Source organism: Aulonocara stuartgranti, assembly GCF_965226115.1.
Source record: "Aulonocara stuartgranti genome assembly, chromosome: 4".
NCBI classification, from domain to species: domain Eukaryota; kingdom Metazoa; phylum Chordata; class Actinopteri; order Cichliformes; family Cichlidae; genus Aulonocara; species Aulonocara stuartgranti.
This window is the reverse complement of record NC_138942.1, coordinates 961,899-987,839: the sequence shown is the minus strand read 5'-3', so window position 1 is coordinate 987,839 and position 25,941 is coordinate 961,899. Positions and strand designations below refer to the sequence as shown.

General features: G+C 49.9%; 2 protein-coding genes across 3 annotated transcripts; one reads left to right on the top strand and one right to left on the bottom strand.

Moving 5' to 3' along the window:
* Positions 1-30: 30 nt before the first annotated feature.
* ube2m (ubiquitin conjugating enzyme E2 M) lies at positions 31-24,101 on the bottom strand. Of its 2 annotated transcripts, none has more exons than XM_082530958.1 (6): positions 23,384-24,101; positions 3,934-4,028; positions 3,574-3,612; positions 1,682-1,785; positions 1,514-1,577; positions 31-1,398 (listed from the first exon to the last, which is right to left on the bottom strand). In XM_082530958.1, the coding sequence occupies exons 1-6, from the start codon at positions 23,535-23,537 to the stop codon at positions 1,258-1,260; spliced, it is 597 nt and encodes a 198-aa protein (XP_082387084.1). In that variant the 5' UTR covers positions 23,538-24,101; the 3' UTR covers positions 31-1,257. The 2 variants fall into 2 exon arrangements, with proteins under 2 accessions (XP_082387084.1, XP_082387085.1); XM_082530959.1 differs by lacking the exon at positions 23,384-24,101 and adding an exon at positions 5,774-6,033.
* Positions 7,611-23,165, top strand: fbxl19 (F-box and leucine rich repeat protein 19). Its single transcript, XM_082530916.1, is given in 12 exon segments — positions 7,611-8,355; positions 11,260-11,521; positions 13,658-13,801; positions 14,852-14,938; positions 15,022-15,192; positions 15,363-15,395; positions 15,482-16,132; positions 16,138-16,703; positions 18,150-18,313; positions 18,739-18,900; positions 18,989-19,210; positions 19,290-23,165. Coding segments are annotated over 12 exon segments (2,742 nt in total). The 5' UTR covers positions 7,611-8,335; the 3' UTR covers positions 19,550-23,165.
* Positions 24,102-25,941: the final 1,840 nt, after the last annotated feature.

The window sequence follows — 25,941 nt, the reverse complement described above, 5'->3', positions numbered from 1 at the left end:
GAGGACGGAAGTGACGTCAGCACAGCTCTACTCATTCAACTTCATATTTTATTTAACATAAATCATACTGCAGTCAGTGTGAACAGCCGGGGTTTCAATATACACAATAGAATCGTAACATTTTAACCCCCTCCCCCTTAACCCCACCCACAACCCCCCCAAATGAAAATCGACCCCCCCTCCCCCTGTAACCCCGCCCCCAGACCTACAAGCCTTTAAACATAACCCTCCCACCCTATAACAGCCCCACCCATCTCACACAGCTCCGCCCACCAACCCTGTCTTCATGTTTCCATCTAGCAGCGAACTCCAAACTTCTCCATCCGCCACACCTGCAGAGCGTCATGTGACCACCTTAAGCACAATGGCACTAACAAGCCCCTCACATAAAATCAAGCTCCACCTCCACACCACCCGCAGAGTAACAAGCCCCTCCCTCCAGTGTAGGCACACACAAAAATCAAAAACATGTAGCATCTCCTAGCATTGCTAACAGACTCCGCCCACTCCCACAAGCCACTCCCCCTTTGCTGGAGAAGAAAAAAAATTAAAAATGGAGCATGTGCTTAAGGCCCCTCTCCTACAAGCCCCTCCCCTTGTGCTGACATTATCATTACACCTGCAGGTGCAGCAGATGGCTTTAAGGCTCCGCCTACAGGTGGTCACAAGCGCCACCCACAAGTGTCCATACAACACTGAAGCTGCTAGGGTTTGGAGTTTGCTGCTAGTGGACTTGCATGTAACCAACAAGGGGGCGGGTCCATTCTAACCGCCCGTCTGATGTCAGGCTCCCTCGCCAAAAACTCGAAAACTAACAAAAAGAAAAAAACAAAATCACATGAGTATCATCATCACCAGCATCATGGCCATCACTGACCACCCTGCCCTCCCCCTCCCCCGTCCATCATCATCATCATCATCGGCGGCGGCCGTCTGCTGGCAGCCATCTTTTTGAGTCCATTCAGGTGTGTGTTGTGTGTCGGCGTCCCGCGGCGGCATGTCGACGGTTCAATGCTGCGTCTCAGAAGTTAAACAGAGACAAACAGGAGGGGAGGGAGGAGGGCAGAGGGGGAGGATGAGGTTCTTCTTCTTTTGTTTTGAAACAGAAAAGCGTCTTCTGGTGTGCTGCTTCCTGTCGCTGCAGCTCCTGCTTCAGCCAACGAGCAGGACCGGGGAGGAGGGGGAGGAGAAGTAGTGAAGGTGGTGGGAGGGGGGAGGTGGGATGGGAGGGAGCTCAGAGGATGATGGGACGCTAAGTTATTTAAGACATCTCTCAAAGTAGGTGGCGCCCACGTAGCCGCCCCTCAGGGAGCGATGGACATTCTGCTCGAAGAGCCGCCGGTTCGTCTGCAGGACCTCCGCCGCCTCCTTGTTCAGCGGATCCTCTGGGTTTGGCTCCTGCGGGGGGAGACGGGGAAGCAAAAGGCGACAACGGTCGTTAAATGTCTCGTTACAAAACGTTCACCAGCTGAGGGCAGCACTGAGCCGCAGAAGAGAAAACATGCGCACTCACTAGAAATAGATACTGTAGGCCGTAGATGATGGAGTTTATTGTCAGCACGGGCTTCCAGTCCTCTCTGTGGAGAAGAAGGAACAGGTGAGCAGCAGAAGACCTCACCTGGAAACGCTCACCTGTCTGACCTCAGTGTGACCTCAAGTTTGATTTTAAGAACGCACACACCTTAGGATGTTTAGGCAGACGTTGCCCTCCAGGTCGATGTTGGGGTGATACACCATCGTCTCACATTTTACCTTTGGGGGGTCGTGGGGGTAACCCTGTCCTACCTGAAACACACACACACTGTCAGATCACCTGCTTCTTAACGAGCCCCCGGCGATGACCCTCGAAATGTCGCCGGACCCTCTGAGCTGAGATTAGCAGCCTCTACAGGTGAGGTCAGAAGTCTCCGCCAATCACAGGCGTGGATGTCAGGATGGAACGACTGTACAGCAAACATCAAAGGAGTTGGAAGAACAGGTCTGTGAAGACGTTTCATCCCAGAAGCTTCTCCGTCACAGACTTTAGTGGGAGTGGCCCTAAGAGTATTCATCATGTGACTCATGTGATTATCAGCAGATGTCTTGGAACCATTGTGAGACTTTGCCCCACCCCATCATGTGACCCACTGAGGTCACCTGATGCAGGTTGTGAGTGGGCGTCAGGGGTCTGGGAAGGATCTCAGACCAGTGTAGGTGGCGAATGTGAACACTGGCATCCTGGATAGAGTGACCTTTGACCTTTAGATGCAGATGAGTGTTTTGCTTTTAGAGCTGAAGAAGCTTGTTGGATGAGACGAAACGTCTTCAACAACCAAACACGTCTGCTGGCTTTCTTCCCGAGCTCCTCGGACTTCCCTGAGCTGAATGATGTACAGCAAACTCCTTCAATGACTCTAAAGAACAAGTTTGCATTTGCTTTTCTCTGATCCACACAGGCCCAGATACACAGACATCTTTTATTAAGCGAGTTTTATTTTGACACGGTCAGGTTATTCAGATGTGTCACCACTTTGGCCTGGAAGAAGGCCCAAACTGCCCCCCTTCAGATGACACCACATTGGTTGGGATGTTCAGGAACCACCGAGACTCAAGCCTGCCATGACCCACAGCGAAGCCAGTTTCACCAAGTCCCAACCAAGAAAGAAGCACCTGCTCCAAAATCAAAACCTTTAAAAACGTGTACCTGCCCACATGGATGAACCAAATGCCTCCAGGAGAAGAGTCTGATGGTCAGAGACAAAGACTGAGCTGTGTGGCCAAAGGTTAGTGGTGGTGTGTTCATTTATTGGCCCCGTGTGGAGCAGGGAAACGCCAACACTAATTCAAACCTGTTTTTTTAGAGTTTGCTGTACAGTCACTTCAGCCTGGAACAAGAACATCCAGGCCCATGACGACTGACCACAGCTACCAGTCGCCAATGGTGACGGTCCACCCCGATCCTGAAATATAAAAACTATCATTTAAACGCATTAAAATGAGCCACGCACTTATCAAAACGTCTCTTTGCCTTCCTGTAAATCATCAGCGACGAGCCTCCTCTCCTGACCCCCACCGGCGTTCCTACCGGCCTGCAGCAGCCACCGCAGGAAGTCTGCAGGCGGGCCAGCAGGAAGACCAGGTGGACTCAGGAGACCTGTAGGACCGTGGAACGTCACACAAGTCTGTCAGCGATTATGATGAATCCACCTGCTAGTCCTTTACGGGCTCACCTGCAGAAACCTCAGGACTTCTTACAGCTCAACCATGAGGACATCTAAACACTGCGTGAAAGGCAGCACCTGATTTATAACACCAGAGAAAATGAGAGCCTCGTGGAGAAAACGGAAGAAAAAAGTGATTTTATCATCGCTGCAAGCCAAATTCATAAATAAAGTGATAATTAAATAATGGAGCTACATTAGTGAGCCTCTTATTGATGTTCTCAGGGCGCTGTGGGCCGGACTTTACACAGGTGAGACCTGTTGTTAGACCAGTGGAGGCTGCTGAGGGTCAGACTGTTTCAGGATTATTTCAGCATGAAGAGCCGAGGGTGGAGCCGAGGGTGGAGCAGAGAGAGAGACGGCTGTTTCTCACCTTAAAGCTGAAGACAAACTTTCCTCCTTTGTAAAAACCCTGAGAGACAAAAAGACAAACAGAGGCAGACTCGTTAGCTCAGCATCATCTTCATCTCCCGATTCAGCCCCTCATCCTCACTCTGTACATCCTGAGGTTTCATACACCTGTGTGCCACATGAGTGGGAACAATCGGCTCTGGTGCAGCAGTGTCTGAAACTGGTCCTGCGCTCACAGGTGGAGGTGTTTCACTGCTTTTACAGACAGCACTGCTCGTGTTACTGACGCACACCTGCAGCTCTCACAGGTGTTTGTCCTCAAAGTCAGAGAGGAATAAAGTTTTTATGCAATCACGTCTCTGAATGAAACGCACACACGCACCTCGTCCGGTGAAATGATGAGTCTGAAGTTGAGGAGGTCGTCATCATCGGGGAAGTTGATCTCACACGTCTTTGGTAAGTTCAACTCATTGATGTCTGAAAAACAAACACAGGCAGGTGTTACTGATTCTGATTCGTCCTCGGGAATCAAAGACGTCCTTCATCTCTTCTTCTTTCACCTTTCAGAGGCTCATGAAAACATCTGGAGCTCTAAATACCTTGTCTGTATGCTAGGACCTGTGAAAAGCAGTGCTGACACGAAGGTCTCTGAACTGTCCCAAAAGACTTAAAAATCCAGAACAACATCTGGAACACTTTCAGCTAGAACTGGAACCTTCTCCAAGACCACCTTCAGCATTTCTCAATCTCACCTTGGTATTTAAGGACTTCTAAAACCTCTGGACCTCTTTAAATATTCTTAAAAATCTCCACATATTGTGTTCTTTAGGACTTCAAAAATGTTATGTCATCATCTCCAAAATCTCAATAACCTCCAGAGAAGAACACAAACCTCCTTAATCAACTTAGACGAGCATCAATGAGAAATGACGGCCTAGACCCACGAGGTAAAGAAATAAAAGGACCATTATGAAACAAATCTAATCAACTTTTATGTGTCAAAACGTTTTTGCCAAAATGTGGAAGAACAACTTCCAAATGTAAAAAACCCTGATCTTGTCGCAGGTTTAGGGGGTGACTCTGAAACCACTGGATACCTTCTTGTTGTTTAAGGCACCAAAACATCTGGACCATCTTCAGAATTGCTTTGATCCCGTGTGGTGGGTCAGAGCGGGCCCAGGTGGTCACTCAGGTCTGCTAAACACAGGTTGGAACCCAGACCCACGGGCCTACAGATCCCCTGAGGACCCCAAACCTCTGCAACCCCATGAATCGCTGAGATTCAAATTGTCATTCATCAGGTGGGTGGAGGCAAGAAGAAGTAGGTGGTTGGTGTCAGGAACACGTGCTTTTTCTTGGACACTTGCTGGGGCATCACCGCCCAGCCTTTTGGCCTGTGTCACTCCTGCTCGGGTTATGCTCCAGATAAGAGACCAAAAGGTATGAAACCACCGACAACCAGCCAATCAGATCCATGGAAACCACAGAGCCCATTCCAGCAGATCACTTAGAAGTTGAGAAGGGTTTCAGACCTGTCCAGGTCAGATGCTGCAAAGTAGACAGATAGAGCTGATAATTCGGACAGGTGAGCTGGACTCTGAGAATAGGGACCTGAGGCTGTTCTCCTATTGGTCACCCACACCAGGTGACTCACAAGGCGTCTGACAGGCAGGCAGGACCCTCAGAGTCTACTGTGATCCACCACACAGGTTCAGCCTGGTTCTAACCCTGCAGTCTAAGCCGGGCTCTGATCTGCGTTCACCTGTCGCCCTGCAGCCCCTCGGGTCGACCTGCACCTGAGGAGGATAGAGGGTCAGGAAGGTGGGCGCTGTGCTCAGGTGTTCCACTGAGTCCCTGTGTTCCTAACTCACCTGGTGTTAGGTAGAAGTGGACCCCGCGGAACTGACACAGCAGTTAGAGGCTAGCTGCCGTTAGCCGTCAGTGTTTACGGCTATCCGGCGTTAGCTGTTAGCAGCTGTGTTCCGGGTTAGTGTTGTTAGCTGCTAGCTGCTGCTAACTGCGTGCTAACACCTTTAGCCTGCGTTTTGTTTTCATGTAGCACAGCCGGGCTAGCAGCCCTAGCTAACACCAGCTTCAGCCGCAGTTAGTCGGCCAGCCGTTAGCCCGAGTGAGCTACAGCAACACCGGGTCTGGGTTTGAGAGCCCTGGGTCCCGTGGGTTCGGTGTCGGCCGGTGGGTAACTCTCGGCTAACAGAGCCTACCTTTCTGTATTCGGAGCTGGGCCGCGCTGGCTTTCTTGCCCCCGGCTCCGGTTCTGTTTCCTCCAGCAGATTCCTCGTCTTTCTTCTGCTGCTTCAGGGAAAAGAGCTTAATCATCTTCAGTTATTTGACACACGAGGCGTCCCTTCTGTGAGCCGTCAGCGGGTCTGAGAGGGTCTGAGAGCGGGGTGGTTTCCCAACAGCACCGTGATGTGAATGGAGCCGGTGCGTCTGATCACGGAGGCAGGAGGAGCTAGCAGCGGAGCTAGCAGCGAGCTGGCTAGCGGGAGAGAGGGGAGGGGAGGAGAGGAGGGGGGTTGAGCGCGCGCGCGTGTGTGTTGGTCTGAAACACGTGAAAGTCCACTGGTGCCAGAAGAAAACAATCGCGAGATGGTCTGGGGGCTGCTGGAAAGAGTGAGGGGGCCACAGGCAGGTAAACCCAGCTTTAAAAACTCTGGGTTCAAGAAAAGTGATGAAAAGCACCTGAACGTGAGTTTGAAGGTGTTTGTGATGAACAGCTGTCTCTTCAGTGAGGGAGGAGAGTGTGCTCAGCACCTCCGGCCTCCGTGCTGGTGTTCCAGTTCAGCCCGATGCAGATGTGGAGTGTAGGCTTCCTGTCTCAGGACAGGTGCTCCATGCAGTTACCCTTTTCCTTCAGAAGCTGTAGGGGTCATGACCCAAAGCTGAAGCTGTTCAAGGCAGACAGGAATTCAGCTTTACAAAAATAAAACTTGTTTTTCGTGCAGTCTTCTCGTATTAAATCAGAGTCCCATAACTGTCTGCCTGTAAGTACAGGTGGGGTCTATATGGCAGCACAGGGCGCTGAAGGTGGAATTTAAAACATTGACCTTTAACCTTCTGCTGTGAAGACTGGTTTTTGCTGACAGTTTGGATCCAGGTGGATGTGACCAAGAAAGCGCAGGTAGACTAAAAACACTGCAAATAAAAAAACAGCAGTGTACTGATTCAGTGTAGTCTGCAGTTATCACAGCGAGGAGTCTCAGCATCCGTGAGTTATGCTTTACTATTATCCATCCCAGACTTCTACAAACTCGAGACCAAATAAACGCAGTCTGGTCAGCTTCAGCAAACATCAGCATAAATCCTATTTTTATGGCAGGAAACGTCCAGCTGGCCGTCACTCAGTCAGAACACCGTCAGCAGAGCTCGTCGTCACAGACGTGAACCTTCAGGTTTGAGCTGGAGCTCAGATCAAAGATCCACTTTCAGCAGAGCCACTGTGCCCTCTGAGGAAATGCTTATACCCAAGTGTCTGAACCCACAGAGGAAAGTCACTCACGTTTACAGAGGAGAACAGTACTCCACACATCACATGACTTTGTTCATACAGCAGACAGCGACCAAAGTCAAATGTAAAATTACATCAGTAAATAATAAAAACAGAAAACATGCACTGGGAGAAATGACACAGTAAATCAAATCAATGTAAAGCTGGAACGAAACAAAAAACGTGTTTTATGGAATAAAATATTTATAAGATATATTGTGAATAAACCCTGCGGTGAACTCAGGAGTCAGCACTGCTGTGTTTCTTTATAAAAATAAAAATCTCGGTTTTTATGAGCTGTAAAGTTATTCACCAGCATGTTTTAGTCGTTGATTGATTTCATTTTTATTGCACCAACATGTATTTGCATGTGTTTGCTGCATTTTTTAAATCTTTTTTTTTCTTACCTTGAATTTCATTTTTATCCGGATTCTACTGATCTCTATATTCTATTATATTTCAAATGTCTTGTGTGGGCTAAAAAACATTTTAGCTCAACGCTTTTTTGTGGAGAAGCGGGACAACTACAAGTCCCACAATGCCCTCCGCACTGTGACGTGACACGGAGAGGAGGAGCGTGCATATCGTTTGTGCCTATATTTTATTTAGCGGTTTATTTATTTATTTATTTATTTTATTTTCCGTCGCTGTCCGAGGCTGAAGCAGCGCGAGCTCTGCGGTCACCTGCATGATGTCATCAATGCGGGGTTAAACGTGCCGCGAGCCACCGGCCGATTCGCGACACTGAACCGAATCACGCGCAGCACCGCAGCCTCGCGCCACACAATAGAGTCGCAGAACAATAGCCGCGCGCGGCGCTGCTTTTCCAGCCTACGACGGCGAACGGGCCTAGTTCGTGCGGAGGAGTATCACCGGGAACGCGTTGAAAGCGCCGCGCTGCGGCGAGAACGGGCCGTTGTGTGTATTTTGGAGCCCCTCGGGAGGAAGAGCCGCGGAGCACGCGGAACGCGCTGCGGGGGGAGAGCGAGGCGGATCGAGTGCAGAGAGAGAGGCGGACAGAGAGGGGAGTGAATGGGCACGACTGCGCCCTCCGCCTCACCGATATCCATCCGTTCTCTACCGACACAGTTAGACCACCGCGGTCCTTCAGGCAGGCCAGCCTGGAGAACCGGAGCCAGCGGCAGCCAGCGGGATGGCATGCGCATGAAGCAGCGGCGGGCGAAGAAACAAGGAAGCGGACGGCTAGCTGCGCTCAGCACGGGCTAACGTGGGCTGATTGTTGGCGGATACCGATTCTAATGAGCGACCCAGGAGCATGCGAGCTGATTCAGAGAGGTGAGCGGGGAAGGGTTCGTGAGGGTCGGGTTTGTTCACCTACACCTGCCCGGCAGCTAGCTGCGGAGCGGGGACAGCGTGAAAGAGGAAGCTGCTGCAGGGGGCGGACGGGCTGCTAGCGTGCTAGCCTGTTAGCACGCCTAACGTTAATGTTTTAGGAGAGGCTGGGGAAGGGAAGGGGGGCTGCCCTCCTACATGTGATATTAGGTAATTAACAGGGCAGACGGTGTGTACAGGTGTGTTGTCCGGGCAGGTATGCCCAGGCTGGCTGTAGGTGACTGTGACGGGATAGCTGCTAGCTGTTAGCGGTTAGTCTCCAAACGGTGCCAGATGCGCATCTTCATTATTATTGCTGTTAGCTGCTGTTAGCTACAGCCAGCCTCTGTTTCCGTCACATGTTTAATGAGAAAATCGCGTTTCAGGTGATGTTCTCATACAGGTGTTTCTGTGGGCTCGTGCTGGCCTGGAAGGAGGAAGCTGGTGAAAACGATCCTGGGATGTTAGCTTCACACAGGAAGCAGGATTGCTTCACCCTCTCCGTTTTCATTCTTTAATGTCAGGAATATTATTCCCTTGATTACTGACAGGCACTGTGAGACTACAGCAGCCGCAAGAATACCCAGAAAATACAATAAATATTATAAGTAACGTGAAAGAAACAGAGTGAAGCTTCAGAGCATGCTCAGCAGCCCGTACAACCAAAACACCTGGATTTAAAAACACCTGGATTTGGACCAGATAATGAAGCAGATCCGGTCTGTTAGTGATTTCAGTATGTCGAGGTCCACCTAACAGGTTTAAATAATAATGTAGAATCTTTAAGCATGTGGCTGCTCTGCAGAGGACTGCTTGCTGTTTTTGGTTCTTTGACTTTGCATCTTTTTTGGAATAACACTGTGTCCCTGTTGGATTTATGCAACTGTAAACCTGCAAAGATGCACTGATACGGCTTTACACTCTCCCCCTCAAACTCCAGGAAGTTCTTGTCTCACTGGAACAAAATAAAGTGTCTGCAGGTGAGCTGCTGTGCACTCGCCTTTGCCTGATGGGAAAGCAGGTGCAGCAAATTTATATAAAACCGGTTTTGTCGAGTCCTTTCACTGCTCATACCGAGGCCGCTCACCATCAGCTTTGAGGGGGACTCTAGTGTCTGATTAGAGTTGTTGTGAGGAGCGTGTTCTTGGTCTCGCCGCAGTGAACTTTGAACTCTGACTCTAGAAAGTTTTATAGTTTTTACCAACAAACTGAACAGTTTGAAGTCGAGGATGAAGAGAACATAGCCTGAGACTTCCAGATGTTTACAGCTTAACACACACTCCAGTCCACAGGAAGTGGCCTCGGCACTGCTGACACAAGTGCGTGCAGCAGACCCTGAACTGATCATCGTTTACACAGAGGAAGCTTTTTGAAAGTAATTATCAGTTAGAGCAAATGTGTGTTTTAATGCTCTGCAGCCACTTTTTGTATGAATGGGTTTATACAATAAAATATCAAATTAATGTCACTTTAACAAAGTGTAAAGCTGAAAAGTTGTTTTAAAAATAAAAGGTACAGAGATCAATCGCGTCTGTCCACACAGTGAACCGTTGTTAACATCGACCACATAAGTGATGATTAGTTAATCGAGCAGCGCCGCGAGGCTGCTGCGAACAGCATGTCAGCTGCATGTTGGTGTTTTGGTTTTATTCTTACAAAATGTTTTTTGTGCCACGTGAGAAAAGGAAAAAACCCAACAACAGCCAACGGCTCCTTCTGGTTATCGATCAGCTGAACCTGATCAGTAGTCAGTATCAGTCAGGAGGAGAGGGAGGCGTGTTCTTCAGGTTTAAACTGCGTTGAATTGGCTCCGTAACCTGACGGGCGCCTTCTTACAGAGCGACTGTGATTGGCCGTTGAGGTCTGCCACTTCCCATCTGGCTGCTTCTGCTGCCATGTTTCGAGTCAGCTGGAGGGCCAACTCGTGTTTGGGTGGTGAAACTGCAGGGCGGTGCGGGCGGAGCACGCACATGCATAAATGGTGGCTGTGGTGGGCGGCTGCGCAGGCTGCGCCGCAGATTCAACACTGAGTGTGAGCTTTACCCCGTGCTGTGCGAAAGTCTTGAGTCACCCCTCATTAATCTGCTTCCGGGCAGCCAGACCTTGTTGTTCCTTCTAAAGTGCTCTTGAGCATTAGTCGCCCAGTTTCTGAAGTTGTTCTGTGGACACTGACTGCTTTTTCACTCCAGTGCTCGTACCTGACCGTTTCCTGTGAAGCACGGTGGAAGTTCTGTCATGGGTTGAGCTCATTTCCAGCGTGAGACGCTGCCAGTCCAGGGAGAGCACACCTGGATGGGCCTCGTCAGAGCCCGGACCTGCAGTGTGAGGTCATCCTGACAGAACACAGGCAGAAACATCCAAAAACTAATAAACATTCAAATACTGAAAACTCAGAGGGCGTTTTAAACCAGTCGTATTCAAATCACCAGTTAATTACATGACTTTCTGGGTCCTTATGATATGAAAAATGTTTTTCCTTTTGTTGAACCTCAGACGAGTTTCTGCTGATTGAATTTTCATTTTGTGAGACGCACATTCTGCTCCAGCCGTTTAAACGTCTTCAACAACACGTACGACGACTTCAGTCCACCTGTAACGTTTCAGGAATAAAACTAAGTGTTTGTTGGATTTAAAAAAGCGTCGTGATGAGTCCAGATGTTTGATCAGCACATTATTGGTGTGATGATGTCATTAAAAGGCTCGGACAGCACAAACATAGTTCAGAGGTCCAGTTCAGGTGAAGCTAGCAGACAGCCTGTCAGTCAAAGAGACCACGCCCCTAATAATGCAAACTTTCAGCCTTAATACGACTGAAACAGGTGTTGTGAGGGGTTTATCTACATGCTGTAAACGTCTTTACCTCCACAGGGATCGTCTGCTGCTGTCCCACATGCTCATATCTCTGTCCTCTCGCTCTCTCTGGTTCCAGCTGACTTGTTCGGTGATGTCGGGCAGTAAGGCGCTGGGCGGGGGGGCCGGCGGTGGGGCGAGGCGCAGGCGGACGCGGTGCCGGCGCTGCCAGGCCTGCATGAGGACGGAGTGCGGCGAGTGTCACTTCTGCAAGGACATGAAGAAGTTTGGCGGACCCGGCCGCATGAAGCAGTCCTGCCTCCTGAGACAGTGCACGGCGGTGAGACGCACACACGACACGACAGCAGACGCCGAGACTGTAACCTGAACATGAACCACACTGGCCTTAAAATGAACTGAGGTTAAAAATACATTACAGATCCTCATTGTTAGACTCTACACAGCAGCTTTGCATGATTCGGTTCAGAATCAGTCTTCTTTGTCTGACCTACATCCCTCGGAAAGCTCTTACACAGAGCTCTTATTTAACCCTGACAGTGTTTGTGTAATATTCACAGCGAAGTGGACATGCTTCTGTCACACGGTCGCCGTTGGCTGATGTTTGCTGCGTGCCGTCCAGCAAAAACCTGCCGAGAAAGCAGGAATGTGTGTGGCTCGCAGACTGAAGGGTGACCTGTGCTTTTAGCTTTGGATCATCCAGCCCAAACATGTCAGTAACGCGTGACCTACGCAAACCAGCAGGAGACACGTCAAATCTCGCAGGGCTCGCTCAGCGGTCCTCGCCACTGCTGGCACACCGGCCAGCGAGAAAGCCCCTCCCACAGACTGTCAGATCAGGTTCAGTTCGTCTGCAGGTACGCCTCCGCGGTCGGACCTCAGGCTCTGTACACTCAGGTATCTCTGTGGCTTCAACTGATAAGAAGCAATGATTGATGAATATTATGCCCTTTGACCTCTGAAGCCTTCAGCTGGAGTCAAACCCAGCTCAGCGGTTTGCTTTCAGGACAAAGTGTCAGAAGCATGTGACTGAGCAGATCACGGAGGCGTGTTAGCTGCAGCGTACATGCAGCGCTCCATCATCCACAAACATTCAGCTCAAAAATCACACTGCACTTATTTATGCTCAGATCTGCAGTCTGAGTGAAACAGGTTTCCATGTCAACACGGTCCTCCATTACACCTGCTACTGTCCCTGACGGCAGGAACGCGACCCATGCACAGGTGTGTGCGTGCTGAAGATGTGCTGTATTCTTCTTTCTGTGTGTCGATTCTTCAAATGGCATCAACCAAGAGCCCAGCGGGCGACGATGCTGGGTTTCCGTGGCAACCAGTGATGGTTGCTGGCACTGTGAGCGAGAGCGAGTTGGCTTTGATCCATTGCCATTTCACAGAGCTGCTTAAAACACACACACAGTGAGACGGTCTACGGCTCACATGATGGAGATTTATTTATCTGTTGTTGGAGCTTTGTGTGGAGGAGGAGGGTGGTGCAGGTTAGGATGATGCTCCTTGCTTTGCTCCCTCAGCAGGAGCAGAGACGCCCCCTGGTGTCTGCTGAGAGGATGAGGAGCACCAGCTGCAGGTGTTCTGAGTGCTGCTGCCTCACTGAGGTCGAGCAGTGACCTGGCGACCTGCAGCTCATCGCCTCTTTAAGTCATTGCGAGCCGTTTGAGGCCTCAGACCGCAGGTTTGGGTCTGCGCGGGTGTTGGGGGGTCGACCACCCTCAGTGGGTTCGATGTGTGAATCTGGTGTTTCTGAGTACATGAAACACGAAAATAAAACCGGATCATGCGTCTGTGCTGTTGACCTTTTGGTGACCTGCTCGACTTTTAAAAGGTTGATGGGTGCATGATCATGTTTTTAAAAACGCAAAATGCAGCCAAGCGTCACTGCTCGACTAACGAGGCGAGATTGTAGAAACACACTCGGCTTCTGTTTGGATGACAACAGCACAGGTTACAGACCCAAACACAGCAGAGCTCCACGATTCTGCGCTCAGATCAATAACCGCACAGTGTTGGATGCCAGAGCAGCCAGGTGAACGCCGAGGGGAACGGCCCACCTGCAGGATGTGCAGGAGAAGAAGTCTTGATCGATCGATCAGATCCCGACTGAGCCCTGAGCAGGTCGGGAGGGTCCTAAAGTCACAGGAAGGAGTCCGCCCCTCACCTGTGGGCCTGATCGACCTGCTCTGAGATCCAGATGTTTCTCTGAGAGATGTTCAGTCCTGCTGTTTGATTAGGAAGCAGGAGTAGACATTAGCGCTCTAAAGGTTTCAACTTTGTGTGGTTCATTCAGGTACTCTCCTCCCACAACATCTGCATCCACGTCTTTAACTGTCAGCACGTTTCCGTTTTTACCCCCCTGTACACGTCTCACCTGTCTGTCTCACCTGTCTGTCTCACCTGTCTGTCTCACCTGTCTGTCTCACCTGTCTGTCTCACCTGTTTGTAGCCGGTGTTGCCTCACACAGCCGTGTGCTTTGCGTGTGGAGAGGCGGGGAAGGAGGACACGGTGGACTCAGAGGACGAGAAGTTCAGCCTCTCGCTGATGGAGTGCACCATCTGCAACGAGATCATCCACCCCAGCTGCCTCAAGGTCAGTTTGCCTGGAAAGGGCTTTTATTTTGAAATGCCGGTTTGTTTCCTGTGAATGAAAGTTTAATGATGCTGAGGAAAAAGTGGGTCGATGCAGCAGAGCTCTCAGAGCTGTGAACGAGGACGGAGATCTGTGCTCAACACAGAGACGGACTCGGATCCAGATGTTTGGCACTCAGGCTGCACATCATCAGCGTGCAAACACGCAGCATGCTGCTGGAGTGCAGACACGGGGCTTCATTCTGGCTTCTTACTGTCCTGAAAACAAAAACCTGGAAACGATCGCTCCTCATTTTATCTTTTGGTTTCACTCTGCTCGCCCTCTGTGGCTGCTGTGCGGGCCTGAGATTGATGGCCTTTCATCTGTGTGCGCGGCAGCATTAATCCACACTAAAAACCAAACAGAGGTGCTCCTCCTTGGTTTCAGGGAGCTGCTGTCACACACTTCCTGACTCAGAGCGAGTCCACTGAAAGCAGCAGTGACTCAGCAAAGTTTAATCTGTGTAACCTTGTAAGTTTTCAGCAGCTGCACACTGGTCACATGATCAGGTTAAATACATTCAAATAGCAAGCTAACGTTCCTTGGCTCGACCAGGACGTGAGTAACACGTGGCGCTCATAAATGTGCCTATAACAGTGTAATTCCAAAAACTCATTAAATGAATGATCAATAATCTGTCAGAGCCACCGACATCTTAAATGTCACATGACGGTGTCTGACGGCCACAGACAGGGAAACGCTCCGGGCGGATCTGGTCCACACGGGGTACGGTCTGAATTTGTATTTGGCCGACCAAGTTTGTCCAGCAGCAGCCACCGTAGCTCTGGTTACGCTAGAATTGGGAGAAGGAAAACAGACCTCAGCTCTCTGAGTCGGCTGACGTGGTGAAAAATTAGTTGCTGTAACTTCAAACTGAGAATATTTCCTCGCAGCGGCTCCATCACATGACCCGCAGTCGTGTCGAGCTGCTAGCATCTCCTCCTCTGCAGTCACTCGCTGCTCTTCCTGATGTTTCCAGATGTGCTGATGTGTGCTGCCTTTTGTCCTCAGATGGGCAAAGCTGAAGGAATCATCAACGACGAGATCCCGAACTGCTGGGAGTGTCCGAAGTGCCACAAGGAGGGCAAAACCAGTAAGGTGAGAGTGGGACCAGTACAGGGGACCGGTTCGGGGCAGTGGTGCGCTCGGATAGACTGAACCCTGCTTCTGTTTGTGTGCAGGACCAGGCGGACGGCTCGGGCAAACGCAGGCTGGATAATGGTGAGGTGGGCCGGTGGAAGCTCACCGATGACCCGCCTCCTAAAAAGAAAGCCCCACCCACCTCAGAGGAGGGCGGGCACAAGAGGAAAAAGGAGAAGGAGCTGCCTGCGGACAGCGGGCCCAAGAAGAAGGTGACCTTAAAGTCAGATTGAACGAGTCACAGAGTTGATTATAGATTATTGATCGGTGTTTAATGTGCTCAGATTTAAGACTGGAGGAGGAGCCAGTTCACAGCTCCCTCTCCAAACCGCTGTTAATGACACTAATGATGTTATCGATCTGCTTCCTGTTTGTTCCTCAGATGAAAGGAGGCCACGAAAAACGCCTGAAAAAGGTAAGACGTCCACCGCTAACCCACGTGATGTCCTCGAGCTCGGTTACCGCCCGCTTTCTCTGACATGTCGTCTTTTCTCTCGTCAGAAACCCAAACAGGAGGCGGCGGAGTCCAATGGCCCCTCCTCCTCTGGGGGCGGAGCCTCAGGGGTGCAGGGTTCCTCCACGTCATCTTCCTCGCAGCCCGGAGGAGGCGGTGGTGTGGGCGGGACGTCGAGCGCCGACCAGCGTTCCCATCACAGAGAGAAACTGGAACGATTCAAGAGGATGTGCATGCTGGAGCGCCGGCCCTCCTCGTCCTCGTCCTCGTCCTCCAGCTCAGAGTCTGACTCGGAGTCTGACTCCGACGACTCCCTGAGGGGGGAGCAGGGGAGAGTGTCTTCCCCGTCATCGTCCTCGCCAGCCCCACCCCCTCCCGTCGTCTACAGCAACAGCAGCGGCAGTCGTGCGGAGCGGGAGAGAAGGGAGAGGGAGCGGCGTCTGGCCGAGCTCGGCTTCAGTGCCAGCGAGGAGTCGGAGGGGGAGGGAGGGAGGGGCGAGGAGGACGAGCGGGAGGACGAGCAGGCCGGGGGAGACAAGTCCCGTCGGAGAGGGGAGGCGGGGCTGTCCCAGAGGGGACGCAAAGGTGGGCTGATGGATGTAGAGGATGACGACACGCCCACTTTGGACAGGACCAGGAAAAACTCCGCCTCCCTGCCCCCGCCCTCACCGTTGTCCTCCAGTCAGATGGCTCCGTCCTCCAGCATGACAGCTTCACCGGGAAGCAGCGCAGCAACGGGCAGGAGGCGCGCAACGGCCGGACACGTGGAGGCACGGGGGGAGGAGGGGGCGGGGAGAAGGAGAACGCGAGCGGAGCTCTGACCAATCACAGACACGGCGGGGGCGGAGCGGGTGGGACCAAAGGTAGCGGCAACCGTGGCAACAAGATCCGAAACAACAAGAACCAGACGTCTAGAAACAGCACCTCCTCCTCCTCCTCAATCCCCACCTCCAACGGCGGGGGGGGCGGGGCCAGCGGACTCATGATGTCAGCCATGGCGGCGTCGCCTTGCTCGCAGCCGTCCCGCCTCGGCCCTCGCTCTCAGATGATGAAGCGCAGCCCGCCGGCCGTACCCTCGCCTCCCCGCCCCGTGCAGATGGAGAGGCACCTGGTGCGTCCCCCGCCGGCGTGCCCCGAGCCCAGCTGCCTGCCGCTGGACTCTGGCACCGCCCACATCATGACACGGGACGTGTGGCTGCGAGTCTTCACCTTCCTGAGTCACAGAGAGCTCTGCGTCTGCATGAGGGTCTGCCGCACCTGGAGCCGCTGGTCAGTCGCTGTGAGGTCACGGGTGCGAGGGGGCGGGGTCTCGTACGATGGCCTATCAGAGTCGCTGTAGCTTTGGCTGAAGAGCCGAGCACGCCCCTTCTGCTGATTGGGTTTAAAACTTTGTTATTGGCTGGTTTTAATAATTATGAGGCTTCTGCAGGTCCTCAAAGGGTTAAAAAACTAATAACAATAAAATAAACGCTGTAAGAATAAGAAGCGTCCGACGAGTCGGGCAAACCGTCAAGACGACAGCGTGTTAGCCGACCCAGCAGGAGGTATGTCGGCGCCTCGACCTCCGCCTTTGTTGCAGCATTCGTGTCGCATACTCACTATGTCATGGGACCCTCGGCCGTGTTGCTATGACGACAGCCACACACATTAGGTGGTAGGGAGGGTTTTAATCATCGATTCATCGATTAAAATGATTCTGGATAACGTGATATCGATTCATTAAAATCCTGAATCGATTTTTAAATATAAATTTATTTTGCCCGAAACGCCAGAATCTCAGGTGAAACCTCACAAAACTTCAACAACCACCAAAGATGAAAACAGTAACTGAGAGCAGGAACAGGCTTCTGCACAGAGACGTGAACACAAAGCTCGACCCGCCGACGCATCAGGATCAGCGAGCTGTGACTTTCTCAGCGACGGCACGGACACGGTCGGGGCTGAAAGCCGACAGCTCGCTGACTCTGTCGGCGGGTCGAGCTTTGTGTTCACGCCCTTTTTGTGCTGATTCTGAAGCTGAAGGTTTGATCTCTCTCCAAACAACATTGATCCAAACTACGCTTCACATAAACATCGTCATGGATTCACTTCGTTTTTGATCGACTGCAGAATATTTTTATAAAATCCCAGAACAGGAAAATCTGCTTCATGTTTTTCTGTTTTATCTTCAGCTGCTGTGACACAAAGGCCTCTGCTGTGACGCTCACAGATACAAAAATATGTAAATGTACTGATCTGAATTATATTTCTGACTGTCTGAGGCAAAATTTCCCAGATTTAAATCGAATTGAATCGAATCGATTCTAGAAATCGGTGACGATACCCAGCCCTAGTACTCCAGTAGGGGGGCTACAGTTGCACTTTTACGAGACAAAAGTGGACTCGCTTCGATCAGAGCTGGAGAACAGCGGTAGGTCCGAGTTCATCCTGTCTGGTTTGGATTTCCAAGTCGATGCGTCTCGCTGTACACGTGACCTGTGCTTCTGCATCGTAGCTTACGCCATAAACGGAGCCCCGTTTGAATCCCACGCTGCAACCTTCCACCTAACCTGACGTGAGCCTCGCGGGTAACTACACGTTGGGTCGACATATACCGCCGTATCTCTAGTGGCGTGGAAGGCTGCGGTGCGGGGACTAAAGGAGTTTGCTGACCTCAGTGTAACCCCCACGGTCGTCAGCCCTGCGGACTAAAGCTGTGGTCTCTCCCTCCCCCAGGTGCTGCGATAAGAGGCTGTGGACTCAGATCGACCTGAGCCGGCAGCGCTCCATCACCCCCCCCATGCTGAGCGGCATCATCCGCCGGCAGCCCGTCTCCCTCAACCTGGGCTACACCAACATCTCCAAGAAACAGCTGATGTGGCTCATCAACCGCCTGCAAGGTGACGGTGCCGCCACCTCCACCCGCTGCACACACACACACACATTACCCCCACTCGCAACACGAAGACTGAAGCGCGAGGGGAACTTGAATTATAAAAACGCTTTGATTCTGATAACTGCTGTGGATCCCCGTCTGACCGAATCAACTTCGTATTCATGTGCTCACGCTGTGGGGCGGCAGATGGAGCCGAATCTGAAGGCTTGTTTTCAAGGCCTCGCACAGGTGTAGCTCGCCTGCCCACACCCTGCTATAAGTTGCCGTGGTTTTCATTTTTTCACCTGATGGTGTAAGGCTTATTGGCCAAACCAGGTCACATGATACTCTTGAAACCTCCCACTGGAGCCGTTTCCCTCCTTCCTGTGAGGCAGCGAGTGGCTCCACCTCTCACCTGCGAGTCTCACCTGTGTCTTCTGTCCCGCTCAGGTCTGCTGGAGCTGAATGTGTCGGGCTGCCCGTGGGCGGCGGTCTCCGCTCTGTGTCAGGCCGTGTGCCCCTGCCTGAAGCTGCTGGACCTCAGCAGAGTTGAGGACCTCAAAGACTCTCACCTGAGAGAGCTGCTGGCGCCCCCACCTGATACCAGGACAGGTGAGACACCCACATCGGAACACCTCCGCCTGCACAAAGGCTCTGAGGTTATCACGTGTTTGATTCTCTGCTCTGATTGGGCCTGCAGCCCACGGGGAAACCAGAGCGGGGCGTTTCCAGAATGTGACAGAGCTGCGTTTGGCGGGTTTGGACCTGACGGACGCGTCGTCCCGCCTACTGATGCGTTACGTTCCTCACCTGGCCAAGTTGGACCTGAGCCACTGCGGGAACATCACCGACCAGACGGTGCACACGCTCACCTCCCACATCTCCCCCCTGAGAGAGAGCCTCACCCACATCAACCTGGCAGGTAAGCGACGCCTGAGCCTCACCGTTGTCCTGCTCCACCTGTGCCGCTGCTCCGCCTCACCCGTCTGTGTGTTTTCTAGGTTGTGTTAAGGTGACGGAGCAGTCCATCCCGCTGCTGCGCCGCTGCACCTCCCTGCAGACGGTCGACCTGCGCTCCTGCTCGCTCCTCTCCTCTGAGACCGGACAGCTGCTCTCCTTCCCCTCCAATGCCACCACCTCCTCCTCCTCATCTTCTTCCTCTGCTACCACCACCACCAGTGTCGCCGCTACATCCTCCTCCACGCCTGCCGCCTCCTCCTCCTGTCCTCCTGAAGACAGAACGCTGCTAAAGAACAGCTAAAGTCCGCCTTCATGTTATGTGACACTCAAGTCCAGGTGGCCTGTGAGCCCGGCCTCGCTCCTCATTACACTACAGACAGGTGAGGAGGAGGAGGAGGAGTTGTGCAGCACTGCTCCTGACGCTGGAAGAGGAGGAGGGACGTATTTTGGGAAAAAGTTGTTGGTTATAGTTAAAAATAGAAACCCTGAGCATGTATATATTTGTTCTCTGTATAATTTGGGTGTGTGTATATATCTGTAGGTTACTGTAAATGACCCCTGACCTTTGAACCATCATCCCACACCTCCTTAAACTCCCCCATCTCCTTCCTTTCCGTCCTTCCACCCTGCGACCGATCATCACGCCGGTCAGCTGCTCGTCGAGCGAACTCGTCGAGCGAACTCGTCGAGCGAACGCGCCGCGCTCCGTCTGTGCAGGTCAAGCTTTCCCTCTGCTTCCTGTCTCACAGCATCGTCCGCCTTTTTCTCGTTTCTCACCTGAAGCGTCACTGACCTCACACTACACTTTCCATGTCCTCCTCTGCACAGACCACAAATGCATCGACCGTCAAAGTTCGTTCAGACTGACCTTTACTGAACTTGGTTTATTTAACGTGACGAACTCGTCACATCTCAGACGCTCGCGCTGCCAAGTGACTCAAATTCAGGCAGAAACCATCAATCGACTGTTTCTGGCACCTCTTGTGGTTTCTCTCTCCAAAAGTTTGCCGTGATTTGAGTAAAGACTTAAACATGCTCACAGCAGGTCATCGCTGATTTAGTTTCGTTTTCTCTGTTTGACCTCTGACCTCACCGATGACTCCCCTGTAAATACAAACAGCTGAGTGCGTATGAATCGATTAATTGCCCAAAAGATTAGAAAGAGTCACTGGAAAAACTTTAGTTTGGTTTGGTCCAGCACGCCGTCCACGACTCAGACGTCACCGTGACCGACCGACATCGGGAAGGAACCAGAGGGAAAATGGCGAGGGATGGATTCCTGCTGACGGGTCGCTCGTATTGGGTCGTTCACGTAGGCGAACCTCGAGTGTCGTTTTCGTAACACTGATTTCTTCTGCTGCTGCTCTGCAGCTTGCTTCAGGCAGCAAAGGCACGTTTTCTATTGTGGAGCCCATTTCTTTTAACGAGACCATGATGAATGTACTACAAACACCACGAGCAGAGGTCCGTGTTCGCTGGGCTCAGTTTAACCTGCAGTCTGAGCAGGCTGTGGAAGCGTGTTCATAAAACACAAGTGACAGACCAAAAGACCGCCGCACCACCCGAGGGGACTCGATTTCAGACTCAAATCGTGCTGTCAGAGTCCCATCACCGGCTGAAACATTGGCGCCAACTTCCTGTTACTCCCCGGCAGGTCCTCCAAGTTCCTAAACCGTGACGAAATCTTCTGCAGTCAAAACGGAGGCGTGGCTTCCCTTAGCGCGCAGGCGACCTCCGTCAGCTGACGACATAAGGACAGCCGTGTCTTAGCTGCTTTAAATGTACCGACGCGGTCCACAAGGGGCCGTCCTTCAGCTCCTAATATTTGATGGTCCGCTCCGAGACCTCATCTTAGGTCGCCCCGCAAACAACAGCTGTGGAAGAACGTGAAGGTGAAGCAGGGATCAGTGCTGATTTAAAAACCTCTCTGTAGCTCCGCCCGCTCAATCAGTCGCATGCCGTTGAGACTGGTGGGAGGCGGAGCAAGGCTAGTGGTCTCCCCACGCTTCCGGTGCTCGTGCCGAGCTAGGCTGCAAACTTCACATGCGGTACTATTAAAGCATCGCAGTCTTTGTTTCCTGTATCGCAGGTGACCTTTGGCCATGTGTGGGGTGTGTTCAGGTGTTCCTCCTCCCTCTGAGCGTGTGCGTGATCCGACTGATCACGCCGTTTGAAACTGAGCCTCAATCATCCCCCTTTGATTTTATACCCTGTGTCCATCACCTTCGATCAGCTTCCTCTGGTCAATCATCAGTTTTCTCAGGAGTATTTGTTGTCTTTGATTTTCTGTTTTCTATTTATTTTGTGCCACAGCAGCGCTTCCATCTGCTCCGATCGGAGACATTCCTGTTTTTGGCTGCTCGCGCTCCATTTGATCAGCTTCTGTCGTTGCATCGTTCAGATTACTTTGAGAAATACGAATCTGTTTGCTGAAGAAACCTATTTCTGCCAGGAAAAGAAAAACATGGATGAACAGTCCAAAATCGAGTTCGCGGAAGTACGTCTGGACTTGTTTTATAAATCGTGTGTGTGCGTGTGAGATCTTGCTTTTGTTTTAAGAATCTTAATTTAGCATAGACTTATTTTATCATATCCCTAATTTTTCTTGTGATTTGCCATCAGTTGATCTTGTTTCTTGTTGTGTTCTTGACTTGTCTCAGGTTATTTCTTAATTTTAGTCACTCTGTAGTTGCGACTGAGAAAATCAAGATGATGACTTTGGGTCTTAAGTTGTTTCATTCATGAAGCGTTTGTTTTCTTGGCTTAAATGGGCTTCGGTTGTTTCTTGTGGGCGTCAGTTATGAAAAAGCATTCAGTTGTATTTGAGCAAAGGTTTTTGTTTGTTTGTTTGTTTGTTTTTTCCCCCGTGTTTCCATGGATAAAAGCAGGGAATTTCAATTATAAAGTCGCACAGATGTTTCATAAATCACGTCCAGATACTCAGCTGTAAATGTTGGGTTTATTTTTCTTAATGTATGTGAACTGCCTGAGTTTCCTTTGGGTGGAGGGTGGTGTTAAAAATGTTTGTTTTTTATTTTATTTTATTATAATGTTTGTATTTTAAGATGTACACGTCTGCGACACATCAAATGGTCGATCAAATCACAGCGGTTTTAATGACTAAAACTTACTTTTCAGGGTAGACTAGAGTAAATGGATTGCCTTGAACCAGCTGGCAAGTTGGTTAGCTGCAGTCAGTGCTGCTTTACCTCCGCTGCTCAAATATCACTCAAACTATTAAAACTAGTGGACAACAATGTCAAATTAGTGAAAACGTCCTCTAGCTAGCCCACATTAGCGACAATACCCTTTTTAATTTAGGGATTTATTGTTGGTAGTCAGCTAACACGCTAACACTAGCTCTTTAAGGATTAAAAATAAAAACTAAAGAATAATTGAGTAAAGTGCATGGAGCAAATTAGCTAATAATATAACGTTGGAACTTACATGAGAATCTAGACCGGAATATTAAAAACAGGGCAGGAAATAATTTGTCAAGTTAATTTATAACCGCTAAAGATAACAGAATTAGTTTTAGCTAGCTAAATTATTACAGTATAAACTAAAAAATACAAACATACTTTTTAAGGGAGATTTTTATTTATCAATAAGCTAACAAGCTAATTCTGTTTAATTTTAGCTTTGAAAGTTGTCAGGAAAATTCCAAAACAAGCAGGAAAAGGGTCTGATTTATCAGGCTAGCTGAAGGTAACTGCAAAGGCTGTAGAGGTTCAGGGTTGGCTGGCTAAGAAGACCCGATACTGTTAAAGTTTAAAAAAAGAAAATGAGCGGGAAAATGGCTACGTTCTTTAGGCTAGCTCAGACGACCTAAAATACCCAGAGGTTTAGCTAACATTGATTCAGAACTTGGTCAGAAAAATAAACATGGAGGAAAAAATTAAACAGGTCTACAAGTTTGTTTGTTTGTTGTTGTTTTTTTTGTTTTTTTTTTACATGATTACATTTTCAAGCTAATTGGTGTTAGCTTGTTGGTTTAGAATAAAGTGTTCACATATTTCTGGGGACATGATCATAACTGTTTACTGTCTGCTATTAGTCATTTTCTGCTGTTTGTTTTAAATATGTTAACCGTTACCCGTGTTCAATTCTTAGGAAAAAAATGCAGCGTCAGCACCTTCTGTTAGTTGGTATGAGTGAATATTGCAGCACTGCAGCCGAGGTATCGCAGTGTTTCCTGCAGCAGTGCGTTGACTTTGGGCTGCTACCAGCTGTGAAATAAAAGTATTATGGGTAAATTTGAAATCGCCTGTGACGCCTTGTTGTGCCATAAACGCATCAGATCAACATGTGAATGGGTCATTTTGTTTTTTTAATCTTTTATTTTTTTTCTATTTGTTGAGTTGTTTTCTTTTGTTTGTTTTTTCCGTGGGGGTGGTGTGCTCTCTGCCGCTTCAGCTAGCAACAAATGAGGAGGTCAAATGTGATTGGACGATAATTGCTAAGTAATGGAAACTGTTTTCCAGTCGGACACCTGCGCTCTCCTCGGGATCTTAGTAAAAACTGAATCATGTGGTGTTTGATGTCTTTTTTTTGTTTTTGTTTTGTTTTTTTAAAGATGCACTGGATCATCATCTTCATCCTCACCTTTTGCCAAATGTAGTTTTTGTTGTGAAAAGGGGCATTTTATCCTGTTTTCCCTCTGTTGGGTTCTTTTTATACTTTGTCCATGACTCTTCCATTGTGTTGATGTTTTAAAAAAAGAAAAAAAAAAGAGGAAGATGTTGGAACAAACGGTAAATAGACACAAAAAGACCAACTCCAGGCAGCTACGTATGAGTGACTACTGTAAAATGACTAATAAAGAAGCAATGGGTTTGTTTTTCAGCTGCGTGTCTTTATTCAGCTCGACGTGTTTCATTCAGACAGACCTGCGTCACTTCACCTGCGCTCACCTGGCCGTGGCCTCTCTCCTCTAATTATATATTTAAAACATCTAATTATGAAGCACTTTTCTCAAAGTCCTAAAACAGATCAACGGAGTCAGACACACAATCATAAATGTGTCAATATGAATGTCTGCAGCTGTTTTTAGTAAAAACCTCTGAATCAAAGTCGAGGAGTGACACCCAGCCTCTCTCTCTCTCTTATATATATATATATATATATAAAATTTAAGCGCAGAACATTCTAAATATCCTGTCACTGACTGGAGCAGATTGGGATGAACGCAGGTTTTCTGGGTTTCCGGCTCATGCTCGAGTTCTCCAACATCGTGGCAGAATGTGTGACTCGGGTGTGACCTGTAACCCTCCTCACCAGAGCCATGTCTACAGCTGTCCATCACCCATCAGTGCGAGTCCAACTTATACTGGCAGCTGCAGGTCGGCCTGATGATGTGTCCATGCAGTGAGGTGATAGCTCCACCAGGGCCACAGAGCGCTGTCACAGTTCAGTTTTATTCATGTCGCTCCGAGTCATCACGGCGGTGTCCTGAGACCTTTTAATCGCGCCTGGTTTCAGAACTCTGAGATGATGATGGAGATGCTCGAGGCTTCCAGACAGGACCGACTAACGACAAGAGTCCGATCTCTCCTTCAGGAAGTCCTTTCCTTCAGCAGCACTTCCTGCTGCCCTCTGCGTGTTTGACCTGAACGATCACTTTCTGGTTCAGGCCTCACCACCTCCTCACAGCTCGGCCTCCCACCAGAGATGAGGAGCGGGGAGTCTAGGCAACAGAAAATAAAGTGAGCTCTCCTTTAATGGAGGCCACAGGCAGGAGGACGGAGGAGGAGCTTGAAGATCGAAAGGCTTTGACGACCTGAGGAGAAGCTGCTGACAGAACTGCTGACTTCCTGTAATTGCTTTTATACAGCGCTTTCATGTGACGTCATTGTTTATGTTTTTGTGTTTGGTGTCTTCTTCCTGTTTCACTCAGTCTGAGGACAGAAAACATGACATAGTCCTGCAGCAGGTTCACCGACACACTCACAGACACGTGAATCCAGCACCAACCAGCAGCTGGAGCGCAGAGCAGCTACAAGTACAAGTACTTAGTTACTTTCACGAGAGACTCCGTACGCCGAAAAGATCCAAGAGGCGCGTGCTGCTGCTGCGTTCCTGTGTAGCTCGGAATCCACAGCGCCTAGAGCTTTTATTCAGTTCGTGTTGTTCAGGCTTACATTAAAAGGGATCTTTGAAGAATGATCCCTTTCTTTTAAGAAAGAAAACGTTTTCAGCTGAGCAAACTTTAACACAATGACTGCGCTCAGTGTACTTTTTCCTCCAAACGTCTCATTTTGTCAGCTTTGGGCTCCATCCACCTCCCATCGGAAGGAGGCCCCGGGGCAGACCCAGGACACTGCAGAGATTATATGCTGGCCTGAGAACGCCTTGGTGTTCCTCCGGATAAACTGCGAGACGGAAGTCTGGGCCTCTCTGCTTAGGCTGCAACCCCGCTCTGGATAAACGGAAAAGAGTGGATGGATGGGTTCTATTGGGGGGAAGGCTGGAGCATATCCCAGCTACCAATTCAATTTAATGGAAAGGTATTTATAACACTAACAGCTGTTAAGCTGCATTTTAAAAGAAAATATTTTCAACTACATGAATAAATACATAAAAAAAATAAACTGTGTGATTCAAACTGCAGCAAAAATGTAATCATTCTTTTAGTGTTTTAATAACGAACATTAAAAACTAAGTAGAATAAGATATTATGTATTTGTGTAGTTT